General features: G+C 40.3%; 1 protein-coding gene across 1 annotated transcript in view; it reads left to right on the top strand.

The window, feature by feature from the left end:
* DGKI (diacylglycerol kinase iota) overlaps window positions 1–20387 on the top strand; it is a 309532-nt gene that overhangs the window by 271936 nt on the left and 17209 nt on the right. The window contains exon 30 of the mRNA XM_081957046.1: window positions 17095–17132. Within this exon, the coding sequence (XP_081813172.1) occupies window positions 17095–17132 (38 nt within the window). The remainder of the gene's footprint in view (window positions 1–17094; window positions 17133–20387) is intronic.

Below are 20387 nucleotides of genomic sequence, written 5' to 3'. Positions count from 1 at the left end.
CTGCATTTGTAAGTTTGTGTGTTCCTCTCTTTTAATTTCCCTTTTAACTTTGTAATCTTTAGTTCCTTCTAGTTCCTTTTGATTTTTGAACTTTTTTTTTTAAAGAATCCAAAATAAAAATATTTCCTCACAGGAAATATAATTGTTAAGTCAAGCCCAACAATGATGTAAGCAAATAATGTGCTGGAGGGAAATTTAATATTTCACTCTGGCAAGTCCATAGTGGAATGAATGTTAAACTGTACAGAATCTCGCTAATATTTCTCCACCCACCCACATACTTACCCATCAATGGAACCGGAAGACAGTCATTGTCATCATCATCATCATCATCATCATCATCATCATCATCATCATCTTCTTTTAATGATCCCATAATCCCTTCCAAGGTGGAGCAACTGGGCAACTGAATGGAGCTAGCAGAGTGTTTAATGGTCAGATGCCCTTCCTGTCACCAATACAGAGTTTTGTTCAGCAGATACATTCTCATTGTGCCCAGAGAGAGAAATATATGCCTCTACCTAGGATCGAACTCACAGCTTCCTGAACTAGCAGACAGTGAATGTATTTAATTCATACATTTTAGAAAGTAGTTCAGAAACAACAGGTATTGTTGGGATAGATGAATTTGTAATTTAGTCATTCGATATTATGTCATCAATAACTTTTATTTGTGCGGTTGCAGGAATTGTTGTTGGATCTGCTCTAGGAGATGATCTCAAAATAAGACAAAAGGGCTTAGAGCAGGGGTGTCAAACTCAAGGCCGACAGGCTGGATCTGTCCTAAGGGGATGGGGTGATTAAATATGACCCGCGGGGCTGCTCTGGAAACAGGGAAGGACCGGCCCGCGGTGCCTCTGCCAGCAAAAATGGAGCTCTGGAGAGCTGCGTGCACCCCTCAGGCCCTGTTTTCAGCCGTAACAGCTTCCTGCAGCCCCCTGCCAGCAAAACAGGCTCCATTTTCGCTGGCAGAGGGCTTCAGGAGGCCATTGTGGCTGAAAATGAGACCTAGGGGCCATGCATGCATGGCCCCCCAGCTCCCTTTTTGCTGGCAGAGAGCTAGAAAAACAAACTAAAAACAAATCAAAAGGAGAAATGTTTCCTCTTTTGCATTTGCGCATCCAAGAAGGGACAGGGAAGGAGAAGGGGAAAGAGAAAGGACAAAGAAAACGAAGGGAAGATGGGAAGAGAGCAAGGATGGAAAAAGAAGGAAAGAGGGGAAGAAAGAAGAAAGGAGAATGAAGGAAGAGGGAGGGAATGAAGGATGGAAGGAAGGAAAGAAGGAAGGAAGGAAGGAAGGAAGGAAGGAAGGAAGGAAGGAAGGAAGGAAGGAAGGAAGGAAAGAGAGATTATAATGAGAGGAAGGGAGGGTCTGAAGGAAATCTTGCCAGCACTTGGCCACCCCAGGTACCTCCAGGATGAGTGATGTCAAGCTGGCCACGCCTACCCTGGCGATCCCCCCCTCCCCAAGGTCAAACACAAGCCTGATTCGGCCCTCAATAAAATCAAGTTTGACACCCCTGTCTTAGAGATTGCATCCCTTGCAAAATCTCAGGAAAGTAGGAAATAAATAGTAAAAGCTACTTTTCTATCTCTGTTTTGAATGCTGCTTATAGATGGCTTCATTAACTGCCTCATCTACTGAACCTCTGGAAATTAAAAATGTACCTGCTGATTTCATAAAACTGGAATTTGGTTTATTTTAAGTTGCTGAATAAACACAACATGTCAGGGTTGACAAATTACACTAAGATATGGCCAAGAAAGTACTATAGGGCTTATATGTGGGAACCTAACTGGTTAAATGTAGAGTGCCTTCAAAATTAAACTACATTTAATTTGGGGACTCCATTTATGCTTTGTTTGAGGTTTGTTCTTAAAAAGCTCTCTATATGCTTCTCATCCTCAATAACACATCTTAATTTCCACAAAGATTGCATAGATACTTTATATAACATTCATTCAAGATAAAATAAATGCCAAAATTGGTGGAGTGAATGAGAAGAAATTTCACTGACTTATTCCCTTAAAACTGAAATATCCTCATAATAAAATATCTAAAAGTCTATTACCTTGTGAGTTGCTGAAATAACTAGCTTGGTTTTTAAGCTGCTTTAAATTTCAAGGCGAACTCAGCGGTGGGATTCAAATAATTTAACAACCGGTTCTCTGCCCTAATGACCGGCTGGGTAGTTGAGGCTCAGTGGTCATGTGACTGTGTGGGCATGGCCAACTCAACATCACTCCCGTCAATAGGCGCTTCGCCTTAGCTGTTATAATGTAATAAGGGTTAACTGGGGAGGCAGTTTCTGTAAGCAGGGCAATAAAGATTAGGCTAGAAACAACACCAGAATGTTTCCTTCCTGGCATCCTTACAGGATTAGCCCTGTAAAGTGGAAAAAAACAAAAGGAGATTTCTTCCAACAACCCGTTCTCCGAACTGCTTAGAAAGTTAACAACCAGTTCTCCCGAATAGGTATGAACTGGCTGAATCCCACCGCTGGGCGAATTCCTTTGATCTGCAGTTTCTGGAACAATATACATTTTGGAATATTCTTATAGCTTATATTTCAGATTTTTCTAAATGCTCTCACACAATTCTTGGTTAAAATGTATTTTATCTTTTTAGGACAAAATAAATTTAGAAAATATAGAGAAATACACTGGTAATATTCTTCAAAGATGCACTTAAATACAACTTTGGGCAATTTGTATGACTTTTACACAGAAGCAAATATACAAATAGAACAGAATAGACTCATGGATGAAGGTAGCTAAAATCAGCCTTTTCCATCCATCCCTGTCCTGAACAAATGGTGAGAGGGTGTTCCATATTTAAGCGATTTTCCTGAGTGTGCATTTTTATGTTTCCATTATAACTTTCTGATTTCTGAAAGAATTGTTTGGTCTTTGAATACAAATTAGGTAAAGAGATTTCTATTTCTTTTTCATGTTATCCATCTTGAATACTTCATTAGTTGAAGGATGGAGCAGAAATGCAATGAGCAAACAATTGGAACCAAGGAGGTTAAGAAGGCTTTTAAATTAAGAAAAGGCTGGAATCTGGTTATTGAGGTACATGTATTCTGAATGAGCGAGAAAGTGTGCAGTTAAGCATGGATGTCTGAAACTGTTTCAGTTTTATCCTAAACATTTATTTTAAAATTTGTTTTTGCTTCATTGTTTTTTCTCTCATCAATGTAACCCCCCCACACACCAAATATATAGGATTTACGAGGCTCTATATTCTTCTCTTTGCTTTCAAATTCACATCATTCTCTTCACCAGCTTGGCATCTTTGAGAAATGCTGGATAGACATTTGCACAAAGCTATATTTCCAATCCCTAATTCCTTCCAAGTATTTTGAAGTTGGCTAGGATTGTCTTCTCTTCTTGTAACTTTGGGATGCTCGAAAGCTATGAGCCAACCTGTACTGTATTTAGTGAACCAGTAGCAAATTCATCATTTAGACAGCATTCTTCTTGATGACTGAATTATGTCAAGTCCTGGAATAACTGAAATCACATTACTCATGGTCCATTTGGAAAGGAGAAAAAGATACTCTGCCCATACATTCTCCATGCATCTATCTGTTTTGCAGGCAGCTTGAGCGAAGAGCTAACTGGCTGTCATTCTTCCTGTAAATATAATTCCATTAAACATGGTGATGATGCCATGAATCCATAGTTTGACCACCACAGTTTTTCTTAATCCATGATCGTATGAGACCTTACATGTGTAGGCAAATAGCAGGAGGGAAGGGCTTGTTTGAGATCAGAGGCTGAAAGAAAGCTGAGTCATGATTTTGGTGCATGCATCTTATGCAAGGAGTCAAAATGCAATGTGGTGGTTTTGGTTCTAGAATTCAAATGTAGACATTGTAAAATGGATTAGATGGATCAAGATCAGGTTGCCTGTGAAATCGGCTAGATGTCACCAATGTCAAGCCATCCGCTCCAAGGAGCTCCCATATTGGAAAAAAAAAGTATTTTCTGATCTAAGCTATACCATATCTGAGACAAGAACATGGATTTGACTTTTCAAGGCAACCTCATGTGGGACAACCTGATATGGACAGGGTGACATGGCTCAAATGCCAGATCGACTCAAGTGCCATTGGAAGAGATCCTAGAGCAGTGATGGTGAACCTTTTTGGCACTGAGTCCTGAAAAGGGAGCACATGCTCATCAGGGTCCGCAACCTGGAAGAAGAGCTGCCCAGGGCATGCATGTGTGCCAGTAACTAGAAGACAAGCTGCCCAGAGCGCATGTGCAGGCCCCAAAATAAAGTTGCAGTTTCTGATGCGTGCTGGCCAACTTGTCTTCTAGTTACTGGCACGCATGCGAGTGGGGCGATCAGCTGGCCGGCGCACATGTTCATGCAGGAAAATGAAAGACCAGCTCTTTCAGTTTTCGGCACTGCCGCACGCCGGCTGACCGTCGCATGCACATGCACGCCAGAATCCCAGAAGAGGAACGGGCAACGCCACGCATGCCAGGTGACATGACTCCATGTGCAACTTTGGGCACACTTGCCATAGGTTCACCATCATGGTCCGATAGCTTCTGAAATTCTTAATTAGCCTTAGCAGGCTAGGAATTCACAGCACTCTGATCCAAGCTATAGGAAAGCCCCAGACTGAATTAAATTAGCATGCACACAAAGAAAAGGACTAGAAAGAGAGAAAATAGATCTGCAAAGTTTTCTTATTATTTTAAAATATAAAGTATATTTCAGCTTCTTTTGTATTCTGTTTTCATGTAAGTTATCAGATTATATATTTTAATAAGAAGCTATATCATTGAATACAATGGTTTCATATTTGAGATGACAGATAACTATACAAGGTCAACTTAGACTGGAACCCTCTATTTATTTAACTGGGAATAAATCCAATTTAACTTAATAGAGTTTCTTTTATGAGATGACATGTGTCGCATTCCATAGTTAAACCATTATTGGATTTTTAACTTTCCCATTCTAGATGTTTTCTGTCTTGGTAATGCTCATCTAATTGAAAATATAAACCAGTGTTTTGCTCTATCTTTTCTTTATTTCATCTGCTTTCATTGAAGGACTCTACAAGAAGGAAGAAAAATGCTCAATTTTTCAGCTCTAGAAAAACAGTACTTGCTTCAAAAAAATAGAAATGCAATTTGATTTACTGTCAAAAACAATGTCTTATATTCAGAGATTATAAATTCCCCCAAATTGTCACTTCTTTATTGATTTAATTATGATGAATATTAATAGTTAACAGCATTAAGAATAATTCTTAATCATGTCAATTATAAAACATTAATATAATTTTAAATTTAATTTGGGTCTTGCTATTATTTTTTTTTCTTTGTTATTTACCACATGGGTAATTTTTAGGTAGACCCTTGTTGTTAGTTGTGAAGTCGTGCCTGACCTCTCGCGACCCCATGGACAATGTTCCTCCAGGCCTTCCTGTTGTCTACCATCCTCTGGAGTCCATTTAAGCTCACACCTACTGCTTCGGTGACTCCATCCAGCCACCTCTATCGTCCCCTTCTTCTTTTGCCCTCAATCTTTCCCAGCATTAGGCTCTTCTCCAGGGAGTCCTTCCTTCTCATTAGGTGGCCAAAGTATTTGAGTCAGGTAGTCCCTAGTTGGTTTAAAAGACAAATTTTTGACATAGCTTAAAATGCATCTAGAATCTGAACATTAATGTTGAAGAAGACTCCTGAGAATATCATGGGTGGCCAAGAAAAGAAACATGGATTCTCAAACAGATCAACCCAGATTTTCACTTGACCTGCCCAAATTATCCTACTGTACTTTGAACACATTATGTAATGACCTAGATCCAGAGTTGGGTTCCTACCTATTTGGTCCAGTTCGGCTTAATAGGTAGTAACTCTGGCGGACACGTGACCGTACCAGTCCTATCCTTGGTGGCGCCATCTTAATTTTCTGTTCTATACATGCGCAGAACAATCTTCATTGAAAAGATGTAATTTTTATTCCTTTTTTTAATGTTGTGCACATACACAGATTGTTTTAAGTGCAAATGTGCATGCACACAAAATTTTTCGGGTGCTGAACTGGTAGTAATGGCAGCCGGAATCCACCTCTGCCTAGCTCTCTGGAGTAGTCCATAATTTTGGGAACAAAGAAAACAACCAGCAGCAAGATGGATGGACTGAATTACAGATGGACCATTGGACTAGCTAATGAAGAAAATCTACTGTGTGGTCATTAAGAGATGACACCATCTTGCTGGCACATAATCAATCTCAATTAATCAAACTAAAGAAATTGATACGGGTATGTCTAATCTAATGAAAAGAAGGACTAGGGATGACATGATAACAGTGTTCCAATATTTGAGCGGCTCCTATAATGATGAAGGGGTCAAACTATTTTCCAAAGCACCAAAAGCCAAGAGAAGAAACATGGCTGGAAACTGAACAAGGAGAGAAGCAACCTAGAACTAAGAGGAAATTTCCTAACAGTGAGACCAATTAACCAATGGGATAGCTTGCCTTTGGAAGTTATGGGTATTCTATCACTGAAGGCTTTCAAAAAGAGACTGGACAACCATTTGTCTGAAAGGATATATGGTCTCCTGCTGAAGCAGAGGGTTGGACTAGAAGACCTCTGAAGTCCCTTCCAACTCTTATTATTCTGTGTTCTATGTTCTAAATGTGATTAAACATGCTGGGAAATTAGAATGTGTAGTATGGTATAAATCTATACTGATCAAGTTTTCCTTTGTGAAGTTTCCACCACTTTTTCTATTCCATTGATTTCCTAAGTATCTAGGATTTGAAGTATAAGGACCGGCAGTAGGAAGGGAGTTATGAGAACTAACAATATATCTATTTATCTAAATATATATGCTTCTTTCTCCTCATTTTTAAAATGAAGGATATGATTTACCCATCTCTCTCTTTCTTTTCGAAAAGCTAAAACTTGGAATACTGCAGAGGAAACAAACAATGATTTAAGCTAGCATACAAACTAATGTGAGGAATGTTAAAGCAATTGTAGTTTGGGAAATATTGGAAAAAAGATTAATAATGTGTGTATGTTAATAAATGTTTTTGCATGGGACAGCAGCTGTCTAACATCCTTTGGAGTGGCCAGGTTTGGTTAAGACTTGATTGTGAGACTGCATTCTGTTGACCTCATCCTATTCCTAAGAGGTCTGTAAGGAGGTGTGCATAAGAGCACCAGCGTGTCTACCGTCCCTGTCCTACTGTGCCCATTTATTTGTACCCATTTCCTCTGTTCTTATTCATGTTTATTCTTATTCCTGTTATCTTGTACATGAGTGACAAACTAACTAAATAAATAAAATGTCAAAATAATATTTTTTATTAAAATGTAGATCAAACAAATTTCTATTCCACCTTAGATGAAATATTTATAGACCTTCTTAGAACAGCAATTATCATCTTGCATAATTTGCTAGTAGTTATTAAGTTTTTAAAAAGTGGGTTTTTTTTCCATATTAAGAGCCTCTTCCTCACAAAGACACTTGGATAGAGTTCATTGCTTCCAATTAAATGCGGGGTAATAAAGTGATGTAATAATATAATGGCAAATGTGTAGAAAAGCTCTTCCATTCAGCAAAGAAGCCACGTTAAAACCGTCCTTCGAAACCCTAGAATGCAATGGTTTAAAATGCACATCTTTTGAATTCACTTCTTTACAATTCATAGTAAACAAAATGCATTATTTGTGCCCAACATTTGTTACAGTTATAGTGACAGAGATACAAGAGGAAGTCTGTTTGTTCATAAGGACAGTTTACTAATGGCTTGGCAGGAGGGCATTCAAGGCAAAAAAGGGGAAAAAAAGATTTGAAGATGTATAAAACACAAGTTGCTTCTTTCGTACTCTGGAACTACCAAATAAGAAAATGGAAATCTATTGATATTCTTGCCATTTCAGGAAAAAAGCATTGCCAGTGGAGTGTTTCCACCAGCTAGCTGTATAGAAAGAAGTCTTAGATCCGCATTTCTGTCAATCTTGAGATGGGGATGCAAAGAAGGTTCACCAAGAGCAAATCCACTTTACCTTATCAAAGAGCAATAAAGCATTTCTATTTCTTACTGTGAATGCTGATCCCAGAAAAAAATCGAGGAAACAATTACTTTATTTCAGTGTTTGTCAAATGGAATAATGCTTGGGGACATCTTCAAGGCCCGAGGATACTTTATGGTGTGATAAAATGTGTGCATAATTCATGTTTGATATTGTGCAGTGGTAACATTTGTCATCCTCTGAATAAATGCATTTTTAAAATCTGTCTTTTATCCATAATTGCACATTGGGAGCATCAGCCAATTTCTTTCCCTAGCTAGAGCTTAGCCAAAATAAAACTGCTTATACCCTTTGTTGAATGCTTTGCATCGAACAAGGGCTGCACAGGTAAAAGAGGGTTACTGTAAATAAAAGAGGACCACCTACAAACAGATGTTTGGCAATTTGCTGCAGGAAATTGGAAAATAATAGCTAAAGTTTAACTAGGTACAGTCAGCATGAAATTTGGGGGGACTCAAAGTTCAGATTTCATGCTTGGATGAAATTCTGCTGGAATTTGAAGAAGCAGAATAGAAAAAGTGCAGAGAAGAGCAACAAAGATGATTAAGGAACTGGAGGCTGAAACAAGAACACTTGCTGGAATTAGGTATGCCTAGTTTAATGAAAAGAAAGACAAGGGATGACATGATAGCAGTGTTCCAATATCTCAGGGGTTGCCACAAAGAAGAGGGAGTCAACCTATTCTCCAAAGCACTTGAAGGCAGGACAAGAAGCAATGGATGGAAACTAATCAAGGAGAGAAGCAACCTAGAACTAAGGAGAAAGAGATTCGAACTGCAAAACTGCTGACCTTTCTGATCGACAGGCTCAGCGTCTTGCCCACTGACCCACCACATCCCCAGATACCTATTGCAACTGGTTTATCACTTTGAGAAGCACAAGAAATGTAATTTAATGCCAACTTATCATATGAAAGAAGGTGATTAGCCTACTGACCAGCTTTTCAAGCTTCATGGTCACATCACTCTATTTGGCTTGAACTAGCAAGTGTATGTTCCAAATACTGATTTTGTGTGTCTTTACACTTTAAAATAGCTAGCGATACAAAGTTTTTAAATAACTATCTGGTTTGGCTCACAGGACTGACATAGACTTCAACGCATAATTAGAACTGCATAAAAAACAATTGCTACCAACCTGCCTTCCATTCAGGACCTGTATACTGCACGAGTCAAAAAGAGGGCTGTGAAAATATTTACAGACTCCTCATATCCTGGACATAATTTTTTTCAACTCCTACCCTCAAAATGACACTATAGGACACTGCACAACAGAACAACTAGACACAAGGACAATTTTCCCCCAAATGCCATCACTCTGCTAAACAACTAATTCCCACAACATTGTATTACTACCTACTAAGACTGTATTACTATCATTCTTCTCCTCTTTCCTACTACCTATCTCTTCCCACTTATGACTATAACCATGTTGCTTGTATCTTTACAATTTATATCATTAAAAATCTAAACATCTATGGTAGTAGTATCTGTCTCTCAGTTAAAATGGCTGCTGGGTGCTTTTCAAAATCCCTGCATATATTGGCACAAATCTACCTTCTCAAATCTCTTTTTCTTCTCAGTTAGATGTTTTACAGGCTGCGCAAACCAAAGATCAGATAGATAACTGTCAACAAACTCTTAATCAGAAGTCTGATACAAGAAAGCCCTCATCTTGGTCTAGATCCAGAATTTTTAAAAGCCCACTTCAATAAGCACATTTGTTGGTTTCTTTAGGATTTTCCCTGTTAGTTGATTTTGCAGAGATTTTAAAGTATTTGTAGTGCTATTTCTGGAGTCATAATTAGGTCCTTGTGGAATTCTTTGCATGGAGGTGCTAGCCCAGCTTTGTAAAATTCTCTGCCAATTTTTGTTAGTGCTTATTCATTCTTCATATTCCAGTTGAGTCAACTCTTTCTATTTAGGAACAAAGCAGAGCTTCTTTTATATTTTTCCAATTACGCAAGTCTAACTACTTTGTTTGTTGATGAGATGAGATACCTACATTTAAGAATCTGCTAAATTTTTGCTGGGTATGGAGAATGAGTTATTATAAGATATGGCAGTAGACGATTTGCAATTATTTATACTTTTTTTTTAAAAAAAAGGTTTTTTACCAACTTACTATATTCTTTCACTAAATAGGAATGTCATCCATTGAAAGGGGAAGCCATGCCATGATTAGTCATTGGAGAAAAAAATACATCTTTTTCTACCAATACTGTGAGATTTAGAGAACACTGGCAATTCATAATATAACCTAATTCCCATTGAAAAAGCTTGAAAGATGGTGCAATTAAGTTGAAGTATTTGGAAAGTTGGGAGTGAAGACAGATTAGTTTCATTTGGAGTTGTGCTCCATCTCTAAATTTAGTAGATTTTGTCCTCTGTATACAAAGTTTTAGAAAATGTGTGCAAGAGATATTCTGGAATTCTGGATAGTTGAATTCTTATTTAATTTCCTTATTCAGTTACTAATATGGATGGATGGATGATGTGCCATCAAGTTGTTGTTGATTCTTAATGATACAAAAAGCGATCTTTTTTTCAGGATGATCTATACATATCTCCAACGTGGTGAATTCCTCAGTGCTGTAATTGAGTCCATCCAATTCAGCTCTTGCTGCTTAAATATTAAAGAAGAGAACACCCAAAATGGTTAAAGATGTTATTATTAAATTTTTCACTGCTCAGAGTTTCAATGATTCTGCTCTGATACAAACGAGTGATTGGTTGTTGTTTCTGCTGAAATTTCTATCTCTCTTCCACCCCTACCCCTGACATGGTTATAATAAAATAGTTTGAAAATCTCAGGTATTGATTAACATGTATTACTTTTTTTGATAGGGGGTGGGGGGAAGCTTTTCTTTACCTATGTTATCAAATGTTTATGGAATAGATTGATGTGAAACATTAGCCATTAGCCAGTCAGCAAACTTTGAAAGATGAGGCTTTCTCCTAAAAGTACCATAAAATTGTATCTTTCTGGCTACTAAGTAATAGATGGCCTCAATTCAGTCTTGTTTCATAGGGAAATGCATGGTATTTTGCCTTATCCTCCGCAATAAATTGTAGATCCAAAGACAGCTATGTAATTTCTATGATCTTATCCATCTTCCATATCTATGGTCGTTTCCTTTCTGTACTTCCTTTAATCCTGGCATGTATAGTCTTATATCATATACCCAAATAACGTCAGTTTTTATCTTAAAAGTCACATTCAGGATTTATTTGGTTCATGATTAATTGATTGCTTTTTCAGCATGAAAGCATTTTTCTTGTTCCCATTCTTCCTATGTCCAACTTTTACAATTGTCCATTACTGCTAGAAATACCATTGCTTTAACTGTTCTGACCTTTAGCCATAGAGATAATCTTACCTGGTCAAAGTTTGTCACTCTGAGCAGGGACATGGCCAAGGTCAAAAATGAAATAATGATAAATAAAATTAAAATATTAAATGCATAATAAATAAGGAAATAATAGGCAAAGAAGCTGAATTAGATCTTCATGTAGTGTGCTTAGTAACCAAGAATACATATAAGGTAAAGGTAAAGGTTCCCGTCACACATATGTGCTAATCGATCCCGCCTCTAGGGGGTGGTGCTCATCTCCGTTTCAAAGCCAAAGAGCCAGCGCTGTCCGAAAACATCTCCGTGGTCATGTGGCCGGCAATACTAAATGCTGAAGGCTCATGGAATACTGTTATGTTCCCACCAAAGGAAGCATTTTTACGTGCTTCCGAACTGTTAGGTTGGCAGAAGCTGGGACAAGTAACGGAGCTCACTCTGTTATGCGGCACTAGGGATTCGAACTGCCAAACTGCCGACCTTTCTGATCGACAAGCTCAGTGTCTTAGCCACTGAGCCACCATGTCCCTTAAGAGTTCATATAGACTGCAATAATAACATGATGACTTCAAAAAATGACTTCAAAACTCACCAGTCAGCTTAACCAAAGTAGCCGAGACCAAGAGTAAGCACAGAATCTAGTAATAATATGCAACACGTCAAATCCAACCTTTAAAACTTTAAACGGGCAGCATTACCTACCTTAGTACAGTCAGGGGACAGTAGTAATAGTAATAGGCAGGAAGAGCCTTCTCTTTCCTTGATTCTCTCAAGCAATTGTCAACCTTTAAGTAGCTTCTTCTACATGAGTGTTTATCAATAGAAAATGATATTTGTTGTCAAGGTTGAATTGCAGTGTCCTTGGTAATCTCTGAGTGTTCTGGCATTGATGATGTTACCTAGTTGAGTAATGAAACATCTGCAAGAAAACAACTAAGCTCAGAGAGCCCCAAGGATCCACAGATCAATGTTCCCTAACTTTGTCAACTTTAAGATGGATGGACTTTCAACTCCCAGTCAGGATGGGGAATCAGCACTTGGAACTGATTTAGTCTAAATTGAAAAAAAAATAGCCAAGTCATTCTTGTTGGCTCTTATTATTTCATTTCAGCTCCTCTTATTGCTAACATTTCAAAACGGATAAGATGGTTGGCACGGTCTATTTGAAATAACGCAACGAGAGGACACATTTTATGGGTTTGCAAAGTGAACTGTGGGAAAGGCCTGTGAGGTCAAGAGTTTTGAGAACGATTGTCAGGTGTGTGTGTGTGTGTGTGTGTGTGTGTGTGTGTGTGAATAGTCAGGATGGCAATTGCAACAAGATAATAAAGCCCCCTTCCTTTTTCTTTCATTGTCTTCATGATACAGACAATGGGCCCTCCCCCATTTATTTTCCCTTTTAGTATTGATGTGCATTTTTAAAGCTTTGATTTCCATTAGATCAGAGGTGGGTTGCTGCCGGCATTACTGCTGGTTTGGTGCATGCACAATTTTGTGCATGCGTCCTTGCTTCTCTCTCCCATGTGCGCAATTGCCCATAAATAGGTCTGCGCATGAACAGAACATTAAAAATTGGAGAAAAAAACCCATGCTGTGCCAACCGGGAAACCAGTTTGGAAGCATGGTAGGCATGGGTCGCTGCCAGTTCCGGCGACCCAGGCTGGCAAACCACTACCGGTTCGGCCGAACCAGTCTGAACCGGTAGGAATCCGCCTCTGTATTAGATGTTTTCCATGATTATTCCTGCATATTCCTATCGTAGCTCTATATATTCCTGGGATATTTATTTCTCATTTTGCACTATTGTTCTCTACTTATTCATATTCTTGGTTGAGATATAGTTCCTTGCCTATTTTTTTTCCTCCTTCTTGTAGGTTTGCATTCATCTTCCTTGCTCAAGGCTTTTTCTTTATATCTTGCTTTAGCTATCATGATCGTTTATTCTGAAATCTTCTTGGATCATTTTCTTCTTGAACTTTAGGGACACCTCTCCCCCCCACTTCAGTTTTTATGATGTCTTTTATCTGTGTCTATAATTTCTTATATACTGAATTTGGTTTTTTTAATGATCTTATATCATTAAAAATTATATAAAATGATATAAAAAATCTTATATCCTGACTGTACATCCTCCAAAGCAAATCTTTATGCCATAGTTCCGGGATGGCAAACCTATTGCACGCATGCCACAGGTGGCACGCGGATCCATTTGTCAGGGCACGCGAGGCATTGCCGTGTCAGCTGGCCAGCGCGCATGTGCATGCTGGCCAGCTGACATCAGCTTTTTTTTAAGGCCATTTTTCGCCGTCCCCAGGCTCCAGAGGCTTTATAGGAGCTTGAGAAGGGAGAAAACAGCCTCCCCCCCCCGGAAGCCCTCCGGAGGGCAAAAAACCACCCCTATGGGCAAACTGGAAATTAAGAAATGGTTTTAGTCCTCCGGAGTCTTCAGGAGGCCTCCCTGAAGGCTCTGGAGGACAAAACACGACCCTACGAGCAAACCGGAAACCAGTTCCAGTTTCTCCAAAGGGCTGGTTTTTTTCCTCCGGAGCCTTCAGGGAGGCCTCCTGAAGGCTCCGGAGGACTAAAAATGCTCCTACTTTTTAATACAATAATGGATTTTTTTTCTGCATTTCCTACCATTGTAATTTGATGAAGAACATATTTTGATGATTTCTCCAAGAAGAAAAATACCTTTTGTGAAATTCTTATAATGGGCTATGGTGTTCATATACTATTATTATTTGATGAAGTGTTTAATAGTGTATTAGTGGATGTCCTATTCTTCCAACATTTCATCCTTCATTTGATCATAAAGAAGGACATCATGAGGGATGTTCATCATTGTTTTTTAGCAAGGCAGTTGGGAAGCCTGCAGAATGATAGAGAAAATGAAACAAAAGTTCACAAGAGTAGTTTTGGCAACGAGACCGTAGAAAAATAAAACAGAAAAGAAACACTTAAGAAAATGGATAATTCTCTCTCACATTGAGGTTAGGAAAAGAGATATCTCTTCTAAAACAAAATTTTGATAAATTAAAGGATGGACTTTGGCACAATTTTAATCTATCTGACATTGTCTCCTAAAAAGAAGTAACAAGGAATTGCAGCCAAATTCTTCTTCGTGCATTTGGAGCGAATCTACTTTGTTTGAATTCCCAGGCTACAAGGTTTATAATCTGCTTATTGAATTAATTTGAGAAACTTGTAATAGGTTCAAAAAAGGTCAGCGATGATGATCAGGGAACTGGAAACAACATCTTATTAAAAGCAATTAAAGAAGCTAGACACTGTTGGAAGAAATGTCCATCTGGGTTCAGTTCCGAGTGGGGAGAAAGATACTGAAAACATGGAGGCTGTTTGGAAAGATGGTTTAATGGTAGACAGGACCACATGGGGTTTTGGGGGGTCTTGAGCACATGGGTGTGAGAGAGAGAGATTTATGCTTTGAATTTGAGCTTCCTGTTCCTGTGGCAAGCTATTGGATGCTGTAGGGGGTCACAGCTAACCTTGTAGGTTTTCTGAGTCAAACTTGCTTGAACTATGCTGGGTGATGTAATGAAGAGGCACATGTTCTGAAAGAGTGTTGGGCAATTCCTATTATGGCTTAATGGATTTGTCTGATTTGGATCTTGAGTGAGGGCTAATCCTATCACCCTAGAGCTGAAGGCCTTTTGTTTTGTAGATAAGATGGCCCAGTCTTTCTGGGGCTATTAACAAAGATGGGGGCTGCTTTCCAAGAACATGTTTCTCTTTTTCTCATCTTTTTCATCTTCTCTACTGGTTCGCAAATGTGAGAGTATGCACCAGTGGTGGGTTGCAGGTGGTACGCTCCAGTACGGGCATACCGGTGCCTGCTGGGAGCACCGGGTACCATTCTGGTATGGTGCTCTGGAGGACCCACCTGCCCTCCTTACCTGTATTTGAGCTCTTTGGTGCTTCCGCGCATGTGCATAGAGCGTACGGTGCCTGCGCGATGCTCCATTGAGCAGCTGGAACATCGCAGAGGCATCGCAGGAGGTAGGGACACATGGGCGTGCTGCGGGCATTCATGTGGTGCATGCCAGGCCACATTGCACTGTACCGGTTGCACTGGGATCCAGAACCCACCATTGGCATGCGTGCATACGCTTTTGGCGAAAAAAGGGCCTAAATAGGATGACGTAGAGCTGGGGCGAGTGGGTGGGGCCACCTGAGATTTCCGCTACTGGTTCGGGCGAACCAGTCCGAACCGGTAGAACACCACTTCTGGTGCTAACATCCTACAACACCTTTAGTCTTGAGAACAGAAGACTGAAAAAGATACAATAGCACAAGTATTCAAAGAATGTCATAATATTAAGCACCTATCCTTTACTGTTCCAGAGTTTAAGAATAATAAGTTCTTGGGGAAACAGAATGCATTGAATATTAGAAAAACAAATCTGATAATGAGAATAGTTTAACAATATAGTTCTTAGATGGGTTTTAGCAAAAACTGGACAGCTTTGTGGCAAATCTCCTAAACTGGAAACCTCCACTGAGTGAAAGTTAGATTTGATGGTCTAAATGGCTACTTCCAACAATACAGTTCTGTGAGTCAGTTGCTATTGTTATTGCAATGTCTGTTTCAACTTTCTGCAGATGCCTCTATGGTGTAGTTATTTACACAAATACAAAATTATTGCACCTATGAGCCATTTTGAATACAAGGGCAAATGGTAAAAAAAGAAACTTCTCTGTGCCTATTTCTCACTTGACCTAATGATAGTTCTTTCCCTCCCTCCCTCCCTCCCTCCCTCTCTCCCTCCCTCCCTCTCTCCCTCCCTGTCTCTGTCTGTCTCAGAGAGAGAGAGAGAAGGAGGGAGGGAGAGACGGAGAAAAAAAAGAAAAGAAAGGTCTTACCATCTTCATTTCTTTTAAAAATCTAGCTTTTACTTCAAATATAGTGAATGTCTATTAGCATTTATTGATAGCTGGGCCCATACTCTGCATCCAGGGTACCTATATTATTGGTAATTGCTTTTACTTATCAAGTATTCTTTCTATGCTCAGCTTATGTTCAGGAGCATACAGGTAATCCTCCACTTACAACAGTTAACTTAGTGACTGTTAAAAGTTACAACAGCTCTGAAAAAATGTGACTTATGACCATTTCCCACACTTACGACCTTTGCAGCACCCCCATGATCACCTGATCAAAATTCAGATGCTTGGCAACTAGTTCATATTTATGACCATTATTGTGTCACGTGGTCACGTTTTGCGAACCTCTGACAAGCAAAGTCAAAGGGGAAGCCAGATTCACTTAACAGCCATGTTGCAAACTTATCAACTGCAATGATTCACTTAACAACCGGGACAAGAAAGGCCGTAAAATGGGGCAAAACTCATTTAACAAATATCTCACTTAACACCAGATATTTTGGCCTCAATTGTGGCCATAAACTGAGGATTACCTGTATTGTCTTACAAAGAGTCCTTGCTGAATTCAAATCAAACAAATCAGTTAATTTGAACACAAACGAATATAAACCTCAAAAAGCACTGTTAAAAATCCCTGGAAGATCATGTCTCTACGATATCAGCCTCCAGAATATACTGTATTCAGTTAACATAATCAAGAGAAATAAGTGCCTCTTGTGTCAGGAATAAATATGAATGCTAATAATATCTCCTTATGTCTTTGCAGCACTTTTACAATCAGTAATAGCTGGCGATTTTCTAAGAGTAAGTAGAAGATTTATCATACTGTATATCTCTTTCATAGTATGGGTTGAGTTACTAACCATTTGCTTTTATGCACCATATGGTGACATTCAGGATACCTCCACATCAGGGACGTGCGGTCAGGGGAGGCAGGGGAGGCAGAGCCTCACCGCTCTCATCATGAAAGGAAAAAGGGGAAAGGGGAAAGGCACACGTGGTCCGATTCCCTGCCTTCCTGAGTCATCATGAAGGGGACCGCGGAGTGCGAGCCGCGGGACCACGAAACGTGCTCTGTGGTCCCCTTCATGTTGACTCAGGAAGGCAGGGAATCGGACCACGTGTGCCTTTTCCCTTTTCCCTTTTTCTTTTCATGATGAGAGCGGTGAAGCTCTGCCTCCCCTGCCTCAGCCTCCTGAACGTGTGGTCCCATTCCCCGCCTTCCTGAGTCAACATGAAGGGGACTGCAGAGCGCGAGCCGTGGGACCACGAAACGTGCTCTATGGTCCCCTTCATGTTGACTCAGGAAGGCGGGGAATGGGACCACGTGGGCAGGAGGCTGAGACTGCCTCAGTCTCCTGCACACATGGTCCCATTCCCCGCCTTCCTGATGACGTCACCAGCCTCACCAGCCATAAATCTCACCGCACGTCACTGCTCCACATCACTAATTTGCCCTACATTGGAATCAATTCCAGTTCTCTTTGAATGCATAATATTGTATATTTTGGTGTTGGAATAAATGTCCTTCTGGGTTCAGTTCCTAGTGGGGAAAAAGACACTGGAAACATGGAGGCTGCTTGGAAAGATGGTTTAATGGTGGACGGGACCACATGGTTTGAGCTCCTGAACGGAAAAGGGGGATCACATGCTTCCAGATGTCGGGTGAAGAAGAAAAATGGCAGAGATGCTGAGAGTGCCCTGATTTTACGCCCTTTCTGGGCCCCACCCCAGAGCTTCCCATTCCTGTGTAAAAAAATGCATCTGATTGGTGGTGAGACTTCCCAGGAGGCGGTGAAGGGGCAACTCTGTAGGCTGTCTCCCAGGCTTGCTTGACTTGCTGGATGATGATGTAATTTTCCCAGGTGCCCTGTGGAGAGATGGGTAAAGGGCTAATACTATCATGCCTTAATCCCATCACCCTGGAGCTAAAGGGGGAAGATCTTTGTTATGTAGAGTAGACTGGCTCAGGCCTTTTAATGGCTCATTCAGAAAGGTAGGGGCGGCAGAACTTCTGCCTCTCTTGAGTTTCTACTTCTCTTTTTAGGGGAAATATTCTGCCTTTTTAATATTTCCTAAAATATTTCATTTCTCTAGGAGAGGGGTGGATTTTAACTTCCAACAATTGGGTACCATAGTTGATTTATTTTGGACTTCGCTCCAAGTTATTAGAAACCACAGCAAGTGCGGTATTTTGCTTTTGTTGCAGTTCTAAAATCCTTATGGGAACATTTGGTGGGAATGCTCTCTTTGTGCTGTCTGCTGGCAGCCTGTCACTTCTCTCATCCACCCTGCCCTCACCCAACAGAAATTCAGCATCCTGTCCCTGGATCTCATCCAATTTTGGGATGTAGCTTCAGAAACATGGATTCCTTGGGTCTTTTAGCCAGCGACCACTGGTGGGCTTTAGAATAATGATAATAAGCAAAGGATGCCCTCCTTTGTCCTCTTCCTGTGCTCTGCTTTGGTTTCTCCTGCCTGGAGAAAGAATAATTTTAGGATTTTTTGGCTTGAAGAATAATGAAGCATTTTCTTCTACTTACCGTATTTTTCGGACTATAAGACGCGCCAGTGTATAAGACACACCAAGATTCCGAAGGGGTAAGTAAGAAAAAAAAGTTTTTGTCCTTCTCAACCCCCAGAAGCACTCTGTAGGCTTCAGCAGGGCTGGGGGAAGGCAAAAACACCCCCATTTTGCGAAAAATTGGCTCTTTTTCATAAAAACGGGGCATTTTTGCCTTCTCCCAGCCCTGCTGAAGCCTGCAGAGTGCTTCTGGGGGTTGGGAAGGCAAAACCCCCTCCATTTTTGCAAAAAATGGCCCGTTTTTCACCAAAACAGGGACATTTTTGCCTTTCCCCAGCCCTGCTGAAGCCTGCCGAGTGCTTCTGGGGGTTGGGGGAAGGCAAAAACGCCTCCATTTTTCACCCATTTTTCACAAAAATGAGGAGCGGGGCTTCAGGAGGCCAAAAATGGCTGTATTTGCTGCATAAGTTGCACCATTTCCACACTCTTTTAGGGGGAGGAAAGGTGCATCTTATAATACAAAAATATGATTTTTTTTCCCCATCATGAAGGCAGCTCAGAATTGCAGGCAATATTTTTTATAACATTGACTTAACTTTATGCCTCTTAAACAACTATCTTTTCCCAGATATTCTTGATTTCAGTTACACGTATGAACTGCTAGATATAAATTCAATAAACAACTTTGAAGATGCTAACTAGGGTCACCTCAATTTCTCTCTCTCTCTCTCTCTCTCTCTCTCTCTCTCTCTCTCTCTCTCTCTCTCTCTCTCTCTCTCTCTCTCTCTCGTCTTCTTGTCTCAGCCAGTTAGAAATTGTCTCCACCCTCTCCCAGTTCAGTCACCATAGCAACATACAACTACAACTACTAGGAAAAGCATTTGGCAGCAAGCAGGAAGCCTCCCCTTCAAAACCACCCAGGGCTTTGATAAAGATGGTTAACAAATGCAAATGAACTTCAGTTTTGCAAGGACACATTGTGTGCTGTTAATGCACCTGATTGGAATGAAAGGTCCTGGGATGAGTAGGATCCTAAAGTTAGCAATACATTTCCTATAAGGTTTGTGCTCTGTTACTTTTGTAATTCTTCTCATTCTTCGTTGACATGCATGAGAAATGCATGCCCTGAGGCTTCAGGGCTGCACGATGTCTAATAAACTCTTGGTTGAAACTTCAGAGCCGTTTCAAAAATTCCTATTTTGTTTTACGTGGACAAGTAGAACTACAGAATAGAGTAGAGTAGAGTAGAGTAGAGTAGAGTAGAGTAGAGTAGAACAGAACAGAACAGAACAGAACAGAACAGAATAACAGAGTTGGAAAGGACTTTGGAAATCTTCTAGTCAGTGGTGGGTTTCAGCCAGTACGCCCCGGTACGGGCATACTGGTGGCTGCTGGGAGCCGCAGGCATGCCCACCTGTCCACTCTCCTTACCGCTATTTGAGCCAATCTGGGCATTTGCTCATGTGCACGGAACGTATGGCACCTGTGCTACACTCCGCTGAGCAGCTGGAGCGTCGCAGGGCGATGGTGCGCAT

This window comes from Natrix helvetica, assembly GCF_964273705.1.
Source record: "Natrix helvetica genome assembly, chromosome: 6".
Classification (NCBI taxonomy): Eukaryota; Metazoa; Chordata; class Lepidosauria; order Squamata; family Natricidae; genus Natrix; species Natrix helvetica.
Note: the sequence above shows the minus strand (reverse complement) of the source record. Positions and strands in the feature narration are given on the sequence as shown.